Consider the following 19,659-nt stretch of genomic DNA (forward strand, 5'->3'; position numbering starts at 1 on the left):
AGCCCTTTTCTGTAAAACAGTGAATACTGTAGAGGTAAAGAATATAAAATCTCTTTGTAATCCTGTGGAATAGAGATCTCAAAAGATCACTGCTCTGATTAGTACAGTATAAATGTGTAAAATATTCTTTCATTACATTTTGATGTTCTTAATCTTTGACTCTTGATATTCTAATCACAAGGGGTATTTCATAACAAGTAAATTTATTATCTGTCAAGATGTTTATATTTAAAGATATTTAAACAAAAGTATCAATCCATCATTTTTCAGTAACAGTTTCTCTACTCCACTGTTTTTCAGTCTTTTACAGATTTTCCCCAAAGTTGTTTTTTTAATTTATTAATTGATTTATGGCTGCACTGGGTCTTTGTTGCTGTGTGCAGGCTTTTTCTAGTTGCGGTGAACAGGGGCTCCTCTCTAGTTCTGGTGCTTGGGCTTCTTATTACAGTGGCTTCTCTTGTTGTGGAGCACAGGCTCTAGGCTCTAGGACTTAAGTAGCTGTGGCATGTGAGCTCATGTGAGTAGTTGTGGTACACAGGCTTAGTTGCCCTATGGCATGTGGAATCTTCCTGGACCAGGGATTGAATCTGTGTCCCCTGTATTGGCAGATGGATTCTTAACCACTGGACTACCAGGGAAGTCTTCCCCAAAGTTTTACATGGAACCCCAGTATATAAATTATACAGATAGAATTTTCTGAACATAAAAATGTGTAATTAGGTGTTAAGGATGCCTTAATGAATTAAGTATTTCAGGTCTATCTAGCAACCAATTTATTTCTGTTTTGCTTTTTTAGCAAATGTTTTTTAAAAATCCTAATTCACAAAGATAAAGAAATGGTTGCATAAATGATACCAGTTTTTTATTATCTCTTTTTATAATTTAAGGAAATTCTTCAATTCAGTTAGCTTGACATCTTTCAGGAGATTAGTAGAATACTTTTGTTTCAAAGTTGAATTATTAGGAATATTTCATATTTGCTTGAATTTTGACATAAGCATTAAAGACAAAAACACAACTATTTTTACTCAGTTTTCACCTGATACGTAGTGTTGTTACTTGTTACAGTACTGTCAGTCACTCTATAACATGAGCATACACAAAGTATAAATTTCTGAACTTTACCTGGCATACTTGTGCTGTATTCATTTCCTTGCTTATACAGTTTTATATGAGTAGACATGTGTAAGCCTAAAGATCCAGAAGGGGACCAATATAAACTTAAAACCTTATTAATCCATGACATATTTACATAAGACTCAAATATATGTATAATAAGAGCTTTGATTCTAGATCAGCACAGAAAATAAAATATCCTGATGATAACATGAAGGCATTGGTGTTTACCTGTCATAATATAGATTATAGCATGTTTAAACATATATATGTTATTTTCTTATTGTGGTTTTAATAGTTATAAATGTATTTCAACAAATGAAATTGAAAATAGACATTTGCCTCTGAAGTACAGTTTAAAAAATATTCTACGCCTTGACTAACTTTTGAATCTTTTTGTATAGACTGTAAGAGTACACTATGGAATGGCTCTGCTTTTGCAGCTCTACATAGAGGCAGACCTCCAGAACTACCTGTAAATTATGTGAAACCTCCAAATGTGGGTGAGTAATGTCCATGTGAGTTATAAACACATTCTTGATTTGTTCCTTCCTGAACTCATTACAAAGCCAAAAATAGGTACCAGAATTAAATTTGAAATGTAAATGAACTGCTTACATTTTGAGGTGTTTCATGGTTGGTCCAGAATTTTTTTTAAGCATTTTTACTTAAAGCAAATATAATCATAGTTTTGTAAAAGGTGACTTTTTTTAATTCATTTTCTTTCTTCCCCTCCTCCCCTCCCCCATCCTCCTCCCTTTTTTCCCTCCTCTCCCCTCTCCTTCCCCTCCCTAAGACCCCTCCTTTTTTGCTCCTCTCCCCTTCCCCTCCCTATTCCCCTTTCTCCTCTCCCCTCTCTGCCTCCCCCATCCTCCCCTCCCTGCTCCACTTCTCTCCTCTCCTGTCTTTTTCTTTCTTAGCAGAAGCATTTCCTTTTTTATATACTTCAGGTGTTTTTAGCCATATGGAAGTGTATTTACATATTTCTGTGCCAAGCTCAAAGATTTTACAGGGAACTATGTAAAGACAGATTTTAGAAGGAAATAAAAATACATTTTTCTTATATTTGCTTGCCAAACTTATAATGATGTAATAAGTTTTATCTTTATTAAAAGAAAGAAATATCACCCTTCCCATATGTAGTTTACTGAAATTCATATGTCCTTTACATATTATCCTGGGTCATCTCTGGCCAAAACATCATAAAGAAATGCTAGTAGTGGTTCCTGAGAAATCTAGCTAACAAAACCATTTATAAAGACTGTATAGAACCAAGCAGATAGATGAGTAACTGCCACTCTGTTTTCCTATTTTCTCACTCTTCTGAAAAATTAAATTATTTAGTGCCTAGTGCCTAGAGAATATGCCTTAAATTCAAATTGAAAAATAAGAATACATAACTAGCTTGTAGAACTTATTTACCCAAAGAGGTTAAATAAATTTAGACTAGAAATAATTATTAAAATATTTAGATGAAGTCATTGATAAAAGATTCATAAGCATTGTTAAGATAATTTTGGATTCTTTGATCTGTATTGCCAACAGTACTCTTTGATAGCCTGGATTTTACCAGAAAAAGTAGACTACTGCTGCTAAGTCGCTTCATTTGTGTCTGACTCTGTGCGACCCCAGAGACGGCAGCCCACCAGGCTCCCCCGTCCCTGGGATTCTCCAGGCAAGAACACTGGAGTGTGTTGCCATTTCCTTCTCCAATGCATGAAAGTAAAAAGTGAAAGTGAAGTCGCTCAGTCGTGTCCGACTCTTAGCGACCCCATGGACTGCAGCCAACCTGGCTCCTCAGTCCATGGTATTTTCCAGGCAAGAATACTGGAGTGGGTTGCCATTGCTAGGTTTGGTCTAATTTAACATGGTGTTTTTAACACTTTTTTTCATTTTCCGGAGTAGTTTGTTCACCATCCAGAATTTTTCTGGTGTTCACTTTTCCCTTAAGCTTTATTGATAATTGATTGAATAAATTGAGATAGCTTTTATTATTCATGTATTTATTTATGTTCAGATGATATAATAGTTTTAGCCACACTATCAATATTGTTTATATGCTTTATGCTTCCTTCAGTGGTCACATGTGAAGCGCTGAAGAGCAGTCGTTAGAGTATTAGGTTTTCAATATTTCTTTATTCTTTTATTTTCTTTTAAAAAATTCTAATACTGCACATATGCATTTGAACTTTTGTTGGTTTTTTACACAGGGAAAGTGATTTCTACTGTCAAATTACTTAGATAATTTGATTTAATCACTTTGTTAATCATAATGTTAATTGCTTAGGAATTTTAGTGTCCCTGTCATTGATGCTTTCACATTCTTAAATCTACCATGTTATTTGGGGAGGAGCTATTAGAATAGAGATAGTTCAAATATGATATATTTTCATGTAGTATGTACTAGTCAAGATACTTAAGTTCAACATATTTAGAATTCAGAACCTGATAAAAACTCAAGGGAGTTGACTAGGAAAGTAAATAAGATGAATAGAAGATCTTTTAAAATTTGTCCTTTGAAATAGTTTTCTCATGGTGGGGTATAGTTTTCCAAAACAGTTAGTTTTATAGTTCCCCTATGTAAATAAAGCTTAATCATGAAAGTAAGTCTTAAAGGTTTTATAAAAGAATCTTAGCACTAGAAAGATCTTTTATTAATATTATTTCTTATCTTGGTCAAGTAAATGTGAAAAACACTGAGTTTAAAAAAATATGGGAAAAAATGACTACATGTAGGACTGCTCATATACTAAAATGCATTGTGAATCATCTTTGGGAGAACATTAGCTAAGTAGTTTGACAGTAGAAATCATTTTCTCTGTAACATTCTGAAAGTTTCCTGGTAACAAATTTGGGAAACTGGGTTGTAAACCCCTATTTACAGAAGAAAAATCCATAGCCCAGAGAAGTATGTGGCTGGCATACATTACACTGCTTGTCTTTCGTTTATTTCTGAACCATTTCATGGGGTGTTCCCTGACAGTCCAGTGTTCAGGACTTTGTGCTGTCACTGCCAAGGTCCTGGTTCAATCCCAGCCCGAAAAACAAACCAGAACCAACAGATGTTACCAATACTTTGTAACAGCACTCAGAAGATTGAGAATTAGCCACATTACTTTTATTTTTTTTAAGTCAAGTACATTACGGTGTATGTATGATTCACATAAAAAGGTTCTCCCATTTTTTTCTTTTGGTCCCTGCCATGAGGCTTGTGGAATCTTAGTTCCACAACCAGGGATTGAACCTGGGTGGCAGTGAAAGTTGAGTCCTAACCACTGGACCACCAGGGAATTCCCAAGTTCTGCCTTTTTAAATGTGCAGTTCAATGAGTTTTGACAAATGTATACATTTATATAACCACCACTAGCACAATACAAATATGGAACATTTGTATCACTCCTTAAATTTCTTTCCTGCCTCCTTAGAGTCAGTACCCTATTCCTCAATCCCTAGAAACCACTAATCTCTATCACTGTACTTTTGCCTTATTTAGAATGTTATCTTAATGCAATTATGCAGTATGTAGCCTTTTGTGCTTGTTTGATTTTGGTTAGACCAAATTCTTCTGATTCATGCATATCATTTTACCAAGTTGTATTCTGTTGTATGGATATATGTATGTTTGTTCATTCATCAGTTGATGGGCATTTGGGTTCTGTATTTTGGCTGTTATGAATAAAGGCCTATAAATATACTTGTACACATTGTTGCATGAACATCTATTTTCATTTCTCTGGGTAAATAGCTAGGTAGTGGATTATTGGATCCTATGGTAAGTGCGTGTTTAACTTTAAGACACTCAAATTATTTTGAAAGTAGCTGTCTCATTCTGTGTTCTACTAGCAAGGTATAATTTTAGAATTAGAGTATCAATTTCTTTTTAAAAAAAGTGACATAGATTTTGTTTGGGATTACTTTGAAGCTATAGATGAATTTTGGGAAAATTAATATCTTAGCAACATTAAGACTTCAATTCCAGGAACATAGTATAATTCTCCATTTATTTAGATCTTTTTAAATTTCTCACAGCAATGTTTTGTGATGAAATTTTTCCCTAAGAATTTCCTGGGTTTCTGATGATATTTTAAATTCTATATTTTAAAATTTCAGTTTTCAGTAAATAGAAAATATACATATATATGTATGTGTGTGTGTGTGTGTGTGTATATATATATCACTAAATCCACAATTCCACTAACTACATCAAATAGCCTCTAGTTTTTTGAGATTCTTTGGGATTCTCTACATGGATGATCATTTTATCTGCAAGTAAAAACAGGTTTACTTTATCCTTTCTAATCTTGTTTGCCTTATAGTGTTTTTTTTTTTTTTTTTTTTTTGCATTGAACTGCTAATACCTGAAGTACACTGGTGAATTGAAGTAATGAAACTGGATGTCCTTGCCTTGTTGCTGATCTTATAGGGAAAGTGGGCAATCTCACCGTTAAGTATGATTATAGATGCTCTTTATCAGGTTGAGAATGTTCCCTTGTATTCCTACTTTCTTTAGAATTTTTATTGTAAATAGATATGTCCCACGTTTACAATTTTATTCAGTAATGTTAGAATTTTACTAGTCGTTTCTTGGCACTCATTTTAACTGACATTTTATGTAGAATAGTGCTATCCAATAGAACTTTCAGTGATAATGGAGATGTTCTATCCTGTGATATCTGAAACAGTAGCCACTAGTCACATGTGGCTATTGTATCTGAGGTCTAAGTTTTTCTTTTTAATTTTAGTTATTTTTTGGCGGGCTTTTCTCTAGTTGCAATGTGCAGGCTTCTCATTACAGTGGCTTCTCTTGTTGTGGAGCACTGGCTCTAGAGTGCTCAGTAGTTATAGCACATGGGCTTAGTTGCTCCGCAGCATGTGGGATCTTCCTGGACCACGTATAGAATCAGTGTCCCCTGCATTAGAGGGAGAATTTTTTACCACTGTATCACCAGGGAAGCCCCTAAGTTTTTAATTTTGTGAAATTTTAAGTAATTTGACATTCTGTAAGCACATATAGCTAATGGACAGTGCATATCTAGACCTATGTGGGAACCAGTAAGCAGCTCTCTGGATAGGTGCATAATTTGCTAATAATCTATTGACTAATATTCACTCTACATACTTAACCTGGAGTGTTTCCAATTTTTGTACTTAGAAGCTGACTTTAACTTTTCCTATTATGAGTTTAGTAATTCCCTTTAAAAATCACATTGTGCTACTTTTTTTTCCAGTCAGAGTTTTACAGTTGTCTTTGGCCAAATCCAAGAAATTTTGACCTTATCTGGACTCTCTACTATATTGGATTATGTATTCAAATGTTTCCATCTTCTGTGCAGTTAGCAACATTATTTAGTAATTTAATGAAATGGAGTGGAGGGAGCATGGAATGAAATTTGGGAGTTACTTCCCACATACTCTTCGGGCTAACAAATGTAGTACTTTAAATGTATGTGACTTAAGTGTACCAGGAGTAAATTTCCAAATTCCTTTAGGGCAGGGACAGTGCCTATATTTACATTATATTATATTATTATTATTATTATTATTAAGCTCCAGTCATTCTACCTCATTAGCTGTATGCTTAACTAATCAAGTTGATTTTGCTTTGTGTCAAATTAAATCAGAGGAAGAAACTTGAACTGAATTAAAAATAGTATTTTTTCATATTAAGTCTCTGTCTTAATCTTTTTTAACCTTTTTTTAAAATTGAAGTATAGTTAATTTATAATGTTGTATTAGTTTCAGGTGTGTAGCAAAGTGATTCAGTTATATGTATATTTATCTACTCAGATTCTTTTCCATTATAGGTTAAGATACTGAATATAGTTCCCTGTGCTATACAGTAGATCCTTATTTAATCTATTTTATAAATAGTAGTGTATATAGGTTAATCCCAATCTCCTAAATTTTCTTCCTTCCTGTCCACTATCCCTTTAGGTATTCATAAGTTTCCTATGTCTGTGAGTCCTTTTTTGTTCAAAACAGTATTAATACCTAATGCCACTCAAAGAAATCTTGGGGCATATGTAATTAATATTTGTAGTATTATTTGAGATCTTACACTCTAGTCACTATGTATTTTTACTTCTTTATCCCTTTAAAAATTAGTAGTTGTCTTGGAAACTGTGTAGTGGTCACATTAAAATTTGAAAATATAATTTCACATCAACACAAATCTACTATGAGCTAGTTTTTCAGTACAGAAATAATTTTAAAAATCTGTTTCATGTCTGTTCAAAATGGGTATTTGGAAGAACTAGTATTATAGTTATTACCCATAATGGTAAAGATTTCAGAAATTGTCCAAATTATCACAATCTGAACAGTTTTCATAAAATTATAGAAATGGCAGCAAGATAGCTTGTTCATTTTAGTTTGTGGCTTAATGTAATACCCAAGGAACAAATGTACATTCTTGTATTTCTAAACTGAGTGAAGAGTATGATGCAGTAACACTCTAAACCTTTTTTTGTTTTACCCCTTTTATCTTTAGTATAGTTGACATATAGTGGTGTCCTATAATTTGCATAGTAGGCTTGTAATTTATACCTTGCACAGCTCAGATCAGATCAGATCAGATCAGTCGCTCAGTCGTGTCCGACTCTTTGCGACCCCATGAATCGCAGCACGCCAGGCCTCCCTATCCATCACCAACTCCCGGAGTTCACTCAGACTCACGTCCATCCAGTCAGTGATGCCATCCAGCCATCTCGTCCTCTGTCGTCCCCTTCTCCTGCCCCCAATCCCTCCCAGCATCAGAGCCTTTTCCAATGAGTCAACTCTTCGCATGAGGTGGCCAAAGTACTGGAGTTTCAGCTTTAGCATCATTCCTTCCAAAGAAATCCCAGGGCTGATCTCCTTCAGAATGGACTGGTTGGATCTCCTTGCAGTCCAAGGGACCCTCAAGAGTCTTCTCCAACACCACAGTTCAAAAGCATCAATTCTTCGGTGCTCAGCCTTCTTCACAGTCCAACTCTCACATCCATACATAACCAAAGGAAAAACCATAGCCTTGACTAGCCGGACCTTTATTGGCAAAGTAATGTCTCTGCTTTTGAATATGCTATCTAAGTTGGTCATAACTTTCTTTCCAAGGAGTAAGCGTCTTTTACTTTCATGGCTGCAGTCACCATCTGTAGTGATGTTGGAGCCCAGGAAAACAAAGTCTGATACTGTCTCCACTGTTTCCCCATCCATTCCCCATGAAGTGGTGGGACCGGATGCTGTGATCTTCCTTTTCTGAATGTTGAGCCTTAAGCCAACTTTTTCACTCTCCACCTTCACTTTCATCAAGAGGCTTTTTAGTTCCTCTCCACTTTCTGCCATAAGGGTGGTGTCATCTGCATATCCGAGGTTATTGATATTTCTCCCGGCAATCTTGATTCCAGCTTGTGTTTCTTCCAGCCCAGCGTTTCTCATAATATACTCTGCATATAAGTTAAATAAACAGGGTGACAATATACAGCCTTGACGAACTCCTTTTCCTATTTGGAACCAGTCTGTTGTTCCATGCCCAGCTCTAACTGTTGCTTCCTGACCTTCATACAAATTTCTTAAGAGGCAGATCAGGTGGTCTGGTATTCCCATCTCTTTCAGAATTTTCCACAGTTTATTATGATCCACACAGTCAAAGGCTTTGGCATAGTCAATAAAGCAGAAATAGATGTTTTTCTGGAACTCTCTTGCTTTTTCTGTAATCCAGCTGATGTTGACTATTTGATCTCTGGTTCCTCTGCCTTTTCTAAAACCAGTTTGAACATCTGGAAGTTCACGGTTCACATATTGCTGAAGCCTGGCTTGGAGAATTTTGAGCATTACTTTACTAGCGTGTGAGATGAGTGCAATTGTGCGGCAGTTTGAGCATTATTTGGCATTGCCTTTCTTTGGGATTGGAATGAAAACTGACCTTTTCCAGTCCTGTGGCCACTGCTGAGTTTTCCAAATTTGCTGGCATATTGAGTGCAGCACTTTCACAGCATCATCTTTCAGGATTTGGAATAGCTCGACTAAAATTCCATCACCTCCACTAGCTTTGTTCATAGTGATGCTTTCTAAGGCCCACTTGACTTCACGTTCCAGGATATCTGGCTCTAGGTCAGTGATCACACCATCGTGATTATCTGGGTCGTGAAGATCTTTTTTGTACAGTTCCTCTGTGTATTCTTGCCATCTCTTCTTAATATCTTCTGCTTCTGTTAGGTCCATACCATTTCTGTCCTTTATCGAGCTCATCCACTCTATAGACACTAATTAATATTTATTTGTTTTTATAAGCTTCCATTTAGCATTGATTGGCTCTTGACTTATTGGCCATTGTATGGTTATATGTCACACTTAAAGCCAGAATTCACTTGGAGGTGGGAAATCTGCCTCATGTTAATATGTAAATATAAATTGAAAGAAAGGAGTCTACTTTATGCCTTATTTGGCTGAGGTGACAGGGTTTCTGCCAGAAATATTTGTCATCCTTCCTCTCTGATTTTATGTAGTTTTTATCTCTTGCCCATGGATCACTCTTCGGGCTGTTTGTTGCTTGCTTCCCTCCACTTCACCTTCCTCCTTTTTGTGCTTGATAATTGTGCATGAAGCAAGTTGCTTCTAAAGTTATTACCCTTTTTTTAAATATCTGGAGAGGAGCAAGGAATTCCTGTCACACCTGCAAGTGATTAGAAGTGGAATATAAACTCAGTCTTTTTTTATGTTCTACATTGTGAGTCCTCGCCAAATATTAAATGAATGGAAGTACTATAATTGCTGTTACATGGAAATGGAAGCATCCCTTTTAAAGGCATTTTTATGGTTTTTTATAGCTTGTGTGAGTTTCTAGCCCCTCGTATTCATTTCTGGAATCAACGTATTAATATTAGGGCAAATAATTTTATTTGCTTTATTTGAAGGAAAATAGATTTTATTGTCTTAGTATGATCATGTAAAGTATAATGAAAAAAGAGTTTCTGTTTAATTCTGTTATGGACAGTTTTTTCCTTTCCTCATCATTCTTTGTCATTTCTTTCGCTTTTTCTTTCAACATACATCAAAGTATTCTAAAAGGATCTTTTAGTACTTGTTATATATATTTTACTCAGTACCTTATAGAAATAGAATTTTATATTTATAGTTCACAAAGGGAAGCTGTAAACAGTTATAGATTTGTTTAGTTGGAAGAAAAGGCAGTCTAAAATGTCTGTGTATAATAACCAAATCAAATGAAATGGTTTAGAAGAATATAGTCAAATGAAGATTTAGAATATTTATCCTCAAATTAAGTGAACTTTTCAGAAAGGCTGAATGGAATTAGAAATACTGTTCCTTTGCCATATCTTAATATTATCTAGCAATAAGACATTCAATGACCATGAATACCAATAGCCTTAGGACTTACTAGTTTTATTTAAATTGTACTGTGGATGGGTGTTAAGGGGGTGGGAATGGCCTCAGCCTTAAAGACTGTAAAGCTGTTACTCTATGTGATTAAGGTTTCGGAGACCTAATTTGATTCATAATAGCATCAAATCCATGAAAGAAATAGTTCTGTTTTGCTTCTACTATAGTTTTCAGATTTCATTAAAATTCATTTTCTCATTTTTTTTTTTCTGGCTTCTTTTTAGACTTTATGTTAATTTGCTTCCCAGTTGGCTCTAGTGGTAAAGAACCCACCAGCCAATGCAGGAGACCTACGAGGCATGGATTCGATCTTTGAGTTGGGAAGATACTCTAGAGGAGGTCATGCAACCCACTTCAGTATTCTTGCCTGGAGAGTTCCATGGACAGAGGAGCCTGACAGGCTACAGTCCATGGGGTCACAAAAGAGTTGGACTCTACTGAAGTGACTTAGTAGGCACTCATGCATGCAGAGCTATTTTGGGAAATCCAAAGCCAAGCTTCACACAGAAAACACTACTAGTCATTTTAAATCTTGAGTTAACACTGAATTTCATGAGTCAATTTCCAATGTTCTTTTTTTACGTATACATTTTGAAATTACTTATCTATTTTAATTGCGCTGGGTCTCTGTTGCTGTATGTGGCTTTCTCTAGTTGCGAGGAGTGGGGGCTACTCTTCATTGTAGTGCATGGACTTTTCATTGCGGTGGCTTCTCTTGTTGTGAAGGAGAGGCTCTAAGCACATGGGCTTCAGTAGTTGCAGCTCTCAGGTCTCAAGAGTGTGCAGGCTTTAGTAGCTGTGGCACTTGGGTAGTTCACAGGCTCTAGAGTTTTGTGGGCTTAGTAGTTTTGGCACAGTTGTACCATGGCATGTGGGATCTTCCTTCCTGGTCCTAGGATCAAACCCATGTCACCTCCACTGGCAGGTGGGTTCTTATCCATTGTACAACCAGGGAAGTCTGATGTTTTTGACAGAGTATTTTTTTGGTTTGTTATAGTCCTCTCTGTTTACAGGAGCTGATTGATATGTTGAACTACATTTTAACCAATCAGAAAGTGGTATATATGCTGCTATTCTATTTTCTAATTAAAATTAAAATATATAACTATAAATGTTAATCATGTGACTTTTTTTATAAAAGAGAAAAGACTAATCCAAGAATATTTTAGCCCTCTTGAAATAAGGCTTGTTTTCTGAAAAATTGTACTTGAAGATGTTGTTGATGGGTCTGGTATAAGGAGCCTGATCTGTGAACAATAATCTTTTCTACCTTGTGTGTATAAAGCCTTAAGTCTTTTATTTGGTTAGCAGTTATTGGCTGAGCCTGGTACTGTTTTGATTGTCTTAAGCTTTTGCTGAAAGCAGGCTTCTCCCTGTTTCATCCTCTACCCTACCCCCACATTCCTGAGGTTTGTCTTTGAGGTAGATATATAGCTACTATTTCCTAGAAGGTCACAACTTTGCTTTACTGTTACGGAGTTTTGCTGGATTTTAAACCATTTCTTCTTGATGCTATAGGCACCATATTCAGTTCAGTTCAGTTCAGTCGCTCAGTCGTGTCCAACTCTTTGCGACCCCATGAATTGCAGCACTCCAGGCCTCCCTGTCCATCACCAACTCCCGGAGTTCACCCAAACTCATGTCCATCGAGTCGGTGATGCCATCCAGCCATCTCATCCTCTGTCGTCCCCTTCTCCTCCTGCCCCCAATCCCTCCCAGCATCAGAGTTTTTTCCAATGAGTCAGCTCTTCGCATGAGGTGGCCAAAGTATTGGAGTTTCAGCTTTCGCATCAGTCCTTCCAAAGAACACCCAGGACTGATCTCCTTTAGAATGGACTGGTTGGATCTCCTTGCAGTCCAAGGGACTCTCAAGAGTCTTCTCCAACACCACAGTTCAAAAGCATCAATACTTCGGCATTCAGCCTTCTTCACAGTCCAACTCTCACATACATACATGACCACAGGAAAAACCATAGCCTTGACTAGATGAACCTTTGTTGGCAAAGTAATGTCTCTGCTTTTGAATATGCTCTCTAGGTTGGTCATAACTTTCCTTCCAAGGAGTAAGCGTCTTTTAATTTCATGGCTGCAATCACTATCTGCAGTGATTTTGGAGCCCAGAAAAATAAAGTCTGACACTGTTTCCACTGTTTCCTCATCTATTTCCCATGAAGTGATGGGACCGGATGCCATGATCTTTGTTTTCTGAATGTTGAGCTTTAAGCCAACTTTTTCACTCTCCTCTTTCACTTTCATCAAGAGGCTTTTTAGTTCCTGTTCACTTTATGCCATAAGGGTGGTGTCATCTGCATATCTGAGGTTATTAATATTTCTCCCAGCAATCTTGATTCCAGCTTGTGCTTCTTCCAGTCCAGCGTTTCTCATGATGTACTCTGCATATAAGTTAAATAATCAGGACATCATATTAGAGTCCGCTATCTCAAACTTGATGCCAAGTTGAAGATACAGTGTTTTTCCTAGCAGATATAGTAGTTACCAGGCTTCCCAGGTGGCCCTTGTGGTAAAGGACCTGCCTGCCAATGCAGGAGGTGTATGAGACATGGGTTTGATTCCTGGGTCGGGAAGATCCCTGGGGGAGAACATGGCACCTCACACCAGTGTTGTTGCCTGGAGAAGCCCATGGACAGAGGAGCCTGGCAGGCTACAGTCCATAGGGTTGCACAGAGTAGTTACCTTGTTTTGGTTAAACATTATTACTCTTAGCGCCATTGATATTTCCTGTGATATGAGGAGTAGAATTCAGTGTGTTGTTCATCTTTATTGGAAGTGAAGTTTCTTCTGCTTAATGATTTTCAGGTTTAGGTTCATGAATTTTTTGTTTTGGAGTGGAGAGGGCTTTTGTCAGTACTAAACTGCTGAATGTGTGGGGTAATTCAAATGACTTACCTTGCTAAGGTCTCATCAGACAGAGACCACCAGGAACAAGCCTGTAGTCTGACAAAATCAAATTTATTGACTCATAGTGAGGGAGTGTACTCCTGAGGGACCATGGAAGGCCTTTGGACAAGAGGGAGGAGGGAAGTGTCTTTTGTGAATTTTGGCTTACCACTGAAGAATTCTGAGGTCAATCTGAAGGAAGCCAGGATTAGTTCTGGATTGGTGGCTGCTTCTGAGGCAAATTGAGAGAAGTGGGGATTAACTAGGGGTTGGGTGCTGTCATGAAACAAGGAAGTATAGGAATTGGGTATCTTTTCCAGTAAGAAATGAAAATAACAAAGTGAGGATGGGGGCATCATTGGTAAGAAAGCAGTCATCACCCAAAGAAGGGGTCATTATGATAGTTTACAACTGCTGCATGACCTTGGGAGGAACAGTGTTTCCTGTTAACTTTGCAGCTGGCTTTATCTGTGTCTGTCTTCACAGCCTGATTAATTGCAGAGCTGCTTTTTTCTTTTTCAGCCCTAGCTGATAGTTTGCTCTTTCAGTCCAAATAGATTTTGATTCTTTCAACATTTGTTCTTATAAGTCTTTTAGAAACAGATGGTCAGCATACAAAAATTTGTTATTTTGTTTAAGGGCTTCTCATAGTGGCTCAGATAGTAAAGAATCTGCTTACAATGCAGGAAACCTGGGTTTGATCCCTGGATTGGGAAGATCCCCTTGAGAAGGGAATGACAACCCACTCCAGTATTCTTGCCTGGAGAATTACATGGACAAGGAGTATGGCAGGCTACAGTCCATGGGGTCGCAAAGAGTTGGACATGACTGAGTGAGCAACAAAGGCTTTTCTGGATGTTCTTGTTTGTTGAATCGACAATCCTTCGTTTAGCCTAGAAATATTTTCTAACACCAGTTCAATATTCCATGCCAATGTAAAATAATTTTAAAACAGATTTTTCTCCAATGTAAATAGAGAATGAGTGGAGTAGAAGAGTGGTCTAACAACTCTGATATGGCCATTTCAGAATACTCTTTGGATCTTGGTAAACTTTCCAGTAAAACCCAATTTAGTAGATACCAGAATCCCTGCTGATTTTTTGTTCAGTGTCTTGCAGGTAGAGGGAATATTGAAGAATATAATAGAGAATTTTTGATGTTGAAGTTATTTTCTATTTCAGGATTATATTAGGTTGTATTTCCTATAATGTCATTAAATAAACAGCATTGAAATGTATGAAGACTATTGAACTAGAATCAAGAGACCTGGATTGAACCAAGGGTCTGCCATGTATTGATGTTAGGCAAGGCACTTAGTTCCTTTGGGCTTTAATTTCCTCATTTACAGATTGAACAAAATGCTTGCCTTCACATCTCACAGAAATACTGTGAACTCAAATGAGATGTCTGTAGAATTACTTTATAAGCTTTAAAATGTTATGCAAATATAACATGTAATTAAGATTTTGGGTCATGTGTGTGTGTTCAGTTGCTTGCTGCTGCTGCTGCTAAGTCGTTTCAGTTGTGTCTGACTCTGTGCGACCCCATAGACAGCAGCCCACCAAGTTCCTTTGTCTCTGGGATTTTCCAGGAAAGAATACTGGAGTGGGTTGCCATTTCCTTCTCCAGGCTCAGTTGCTTAGTTGTGTCCAATCCTTTGTAACCCCATAGACCACAGCCCGCCAGGTTCCTCTGCCTATGGAATTTTGCAGGCAAGGATACTGGAGTGGGTTGCCATTTCTGACTCCATGGGATCTTCCTGACCCAGGAATTGAACCCCTGCATTGGCAGGTGGATTCTTTACCACTGAGCCACTGCGGAAACCCATGATATTGGGTCACAGATGTTGATAACAATGTTGATAATGATAATAATCACTCAAAGATTAAAGATATAGTATTCAGGTTATCATCACAAAAAGAATATCTAGCTCACATGCAGCTGTAGTGTGGTGTTTTTTTAGTATCTAAACTTAAGTTTTAGGATCTGTTGTCTCCAAATCCAGTGCCCTTTCCACAAAAGTCTCAGCAAAGTAAGTAATGTATATTTCCTAGTTGCCATAATAGAACCCCTTGTAAGAGCTTAGGGTTTGTGGAGGGAGGTGAAATGGGAAAGGGAGGCTTATTGTTGTTTAGTCAGTAAATTGTGTTCGACTTTTTTGTGACCCCATGGACTGTAACCTGCCAGTCTCCTCTGTCCCTGGGATTTCCCAGGCAAGAATACTGGAGTGGGTTGTCATTTCCTTCTCCAGACGATCTTTCTGACCCAGGGATTGAACCTACATCTCCTGCTTGACAGGCAGGTTCTTTACCACTAAGCCATTTGGTGAGCCAAAGTGAGATTAGGACCCAATTATTCTGAACTGTCCATGTCAGGAATCAGCAAACTTTTTGGATAAAAGGGCCAGATAGTCTAATTTTTTGGCTTTCTGGATCATTTGGTCTCTGTTAAAATTACTCAACTCTGTGGTAGTGTAAAAACAGCTCTAGATAATGTGTAAATGAATGAGCATGGTGGTGGGCTGAATTTGGCCTACTGACTCAGTTTGGCAACCCCTGTTCTAAAATTTTGAATTTAGATTTTATCTTATAGGTACTGAGGAAATATTGGATACTTTTGAATGGGAAAATTATATGATTGAATTTTTTATTTTGAAAAGATAACTCAGGTGACAGAGGCAGAGTATAGGGTAAATTGGAGAAGAGAGAGACTGGAGGAGGCAGGCTGGAAAATCAAAGAAGGCTGTTAGTGTAGATGTAGACAGAAGATGATGAGTGTGGGGGCAGTAGCAATAGAAATTGACATTAACAAATTGATTCAAGCTAAATTTTTGAGGTGAGATGAATAATACAGTTTGATTGGATATGGGGAATAAAGGAGAAGAGTAAAAAAAAAATCTATCAGTAACAAAATTGAAGAGAAGGAGAATATAGAAAACTTGTGATGAAAGAATAATGAACTTGATTTGGGAACTCTCCATCTGTGGTACACCTCTAGGTAGAGGGGAAGGATGTCTATCAGGTAGAAAATGTGGTCCCAGAGCTAAGGTGAAAGATAATGTTCTAGGTAAAGATTTCACAGTAATTAGTATGTGAGTAGGTAAGATTGCAGGGACAGCATGAAAACAGAGAAGAAAGCCCAGGATAAAATTTGAATGAACTGTAAGCATTTCATCAAGAGTGAGTTGGAGTAGAAAAAAACAATATAAGAAAGTAAAAAGCCAAGGTTTAGAGAGGCAGGTGGAGAATCAGAAATGATATTTTGGAAGTCATAATAAGAGAATTATAAATTTGATCAATATTCCTTATAAAATTTGCTATTAAATTTATATTCTCAATGGTTTAGAAGGTTTAACACTAGAAATAATTTTTATTCAATTCAGCATACACTTGAACACCAAATTGATACAAAACCTTTTCTAAGTGTTCAGGGCAGCACTTGCTTTCAAGGATTTGACTTTTGGGAAAGTTTAGACAGATTCTGGAGTATGATTATAGTACAAGACATTGTCTCAGTCCTTTTAGACTGCTATAACAAAATACTATAGACAAAGTTATTTATAAACAACATTTATTTCTGACTGTTTTGGAGTTTGAGAAGTCTAAAATTAGGCTCTAGCAGATTTAGTGTTTGATGAGGACCAGTTTTCTGGTTCATAAATACCTCACATGGAGGAAGGAGCAATGGAACTTTCTTAGGCCTCTTTTATAAGGCCACTAATTTTCTTCCCTGAAGGTTCCACATCCATTGTTCAGTCACTAAGTCATGTCCGACTCTTTGCGACTCCATGAACTGCCACACACTAGGCTTCTCTGTCCTTCACTGTCTCCTGGAGTTTGCTCAAACTCATGCCCATTGAGTTGGGAGTGCAATCCAACCATCTCATCCTCTGTCACCTCCTTCTCCTCCTGTCCTCAGTCTTTCCTAGCATCAGGCTCTTTTCCATTGAGTTGGCTCTTCACATCAGGTGGCCAAAATATTGGAATTTCAGCTTCAGCATTAGTCCTTCCAGTGAATATTCAGGATCAATTTCCTTTAGGATTGAATGGTTTGATCTCTTTGCTGTCCAAGGGACTGTCATAAAAGTTCAGTCTAAAGCAGACACAGACTAACTGATTTAAGGGAAATACAATAATGAACATTAAGGAAGAAGAGATTGAATTGATTAAGAGAAATAAGGAAAGATATTAAGGAATAAGTGATCTTTGAAATGAACTTTGAAGGATAAATTATAACTGATAGAGGGGACCATTCCAGGTGAGAGTATATCTGCATAGGACAGAAAAAAAGGCTCGTCTGATTTTAAATGGAAAATTTATGCCTTGGAGTAGTGTGAATTATGGTTGGATATTTTGGGAAAGATGGGACTGGATTAATTAAACAAATATTTGAGTATTTTTTGCTTCCAAGGGACTGAGCTGAGTCAGTACATGATTCAGTAGACATTAATCTCTGTCCTTAAAGTGCTGGTAATTAATCTTAGATCAGAGATGTACACAAATAACTAATATTAGGATTACGATAAGTGAAGCTGGAGAGTTTACTTTTGGTTGAAGTGATTGAAAAATATTTCATGGACGAGAATGGTTTTAGGTTGTGCCTCCAAGGATAAGGATCTTGACAAGCTGAGATGGCTGAAGTTTGGCATAAGACTAAGGGAATAGCATAAGCAAAGGTGCTGGGTTGGAAAACTTGGAGAAGTTTAGGTTTGAAGTTGAGGAGAAAGTTAATTTTTTTAAATCAAAAGATGTCTAGTTGTTCCAGTACCACTTATTTAAAATTATAGCTTATTCCATTGCATTTGATTAGTACTTTTTTAAAACATCAGTTAAAAATATTTGTCTGAATTTACTTCTTGGTCTTCTATTCTGTTCCATTGACCTATGTATTTAACTCTTTACCAGTACTGTATTGTTTTGATTACTGTACTTACATAGTAAGCCTTAACATTGGAAAGAGTAATCCCTCCCACTTTATTATTTTTTGAGAGTGTTTTCAGCATGCTAGGGCCTTCTAGGGCTAGCCAGTGCCATTCCATAAATTTTAGGACAAGAATATTAATGTCTGTAAGAGCCTTTGGAAAGGAATTGCAGGACGCCTTTGGAAAGGAATTGCAGTAAGAGCTTACTTAATTGCAGTAAGATCATTTTGAGGGAATTGATGTTTACTTTGTGGAGACTTCCAATTCATGAACATGGTATGTCCCTACTGAGGTCTCCGTTTTAGTGTCTGCCCTCTGAATGCCTTCTTGCAACACCTATCGTCTTACTTGGGTTTCTCTTACCTTGGGCGTGGGGTATCTCTTCATGGCTGTTCCAGCAAAGTGCAGCCGCTGCTCCTTACCTTGGATGAGGGGTATCTCCTCACCGCTGCCCTTCCTGACCTTCAACGTCGGATAGCTCCTCTAGGCCCTCCTGCATCCGCTCAGTCAGGGCTCCTTGGGCGTGGCGTTGGTCCTCCTGGGCGCTGCCCCAGCCTCTGGCGTGGGGTTGGCCTCCTGGCCACTGCCCCTGACCTCGGACGTGGGGTAGCTCCTCTCAGCCTCACCCCCTGACCTCGGACGCAGGGTAGCTCCTCTCAGCTGTTCCTGCGCCTTTGCAGCCTGGCACTCTCGGCCACTGCCCCTGACCTTGGATGTGGGGTAACTCCTCTTGGCTGCCGCCCTTCGGGCATGGGGTCCTCCCGGCTTCTGCCCCTGACCTCGGACATGGGGTAGCTCCTCTCGGCCGTGCTTAGTGCGCCGGTCACAGCCGCCTGCGCTTGATGCGACAGTCGCAGCTGCCTGTGCTTAATCACACTAGGACCACAGCTTTGTCTAACTCAATGAAACTAAGCCATGCCCCTGGGGCAACCCAAGATGTGTGGGTCATGGTGGAGAGATCTGACAGAATGTGGTCCACTGGAGAAGGGAATGGCAAACCACTTCAGTATTCTTGCCTTGAGAACCCCATGAACAGTATGAAAAGGCAAAATGATAGGATACTGAAATAGGAACTCCCCAGGTCAGTAAGTGCCCAATATGCTGCTGGAGATCAGTGGAGAAATAACTCCAGAAAGAATGAAGGGATAGAGCCAAAGCAAAAACAATACCCAGCTGTGGATGTGACTGGTGATAGAAGCAAGATCCGATGCTGCAAAGAGCAATATTGCATAGGAACCTGGAATGTCAGGTCCATGAATCAAGGCAAATTGGAAGTGGTCAAACAAGAGATGGCAAGAGTGAATGTGGACATTTTAGGAATCAGCGAATTAAAATGGACTGGA

The 19,659-nt window shown here is 37.9% G+C and overlaps 1 protein-coding gene across 13 annotated transcripts in view; it reads left to right on the forward strand.

Annotated features, from left to right (window-relative positions):
* BRWD3 (bromodomain and WD repeat domain containing 3) overlaps window positions 1-19,659 on the forward strand; it is a 163,605-nt gene that overhangs the window by 14,540 nt on the left and 129,406 nt on the right. For 9 of the 13 annotated variants that reach the window (XM_055564908.1, XM_055564909.1, XM_055564913.1 and 6 more), the window contains one exon: window positions 1,521-1,619. In XM_055564908.1, coding sequence (XP_055420883.1) covers window positions 1,521-1,619 — 99 coding nt within the window. Of the gene's footprint in view, window positions 1-1,520; window positions 1,620-2,661; window positions 5,064-5,480; window positions 6,839-10,721; window positions 11,888-19,659 lie in introns of those variants that run through there. The other 4 variants (XM_055564911.1, XM_055564910.1, XM_055564912.1 and 1 more) reach the window with 4 other exon arrangements.

This window comes from Bubalus kerabau, chromosome X (genome assembly GCF_029407905.1).
Source record: "Bubalus kerabau isolate K-KA32 ecotype Philippines breed swamp buffalo chromosome X, PCC_UOA_SB_1v2, whole genome shotgun sequence".
NCBI classification, from domain to species: domain Eukaryota; kingdom Metazoa; phylum Chordata; class Mammalia; order Artiodactyla; family Bovidae; genus Bubalus; species Bubalus kerabau.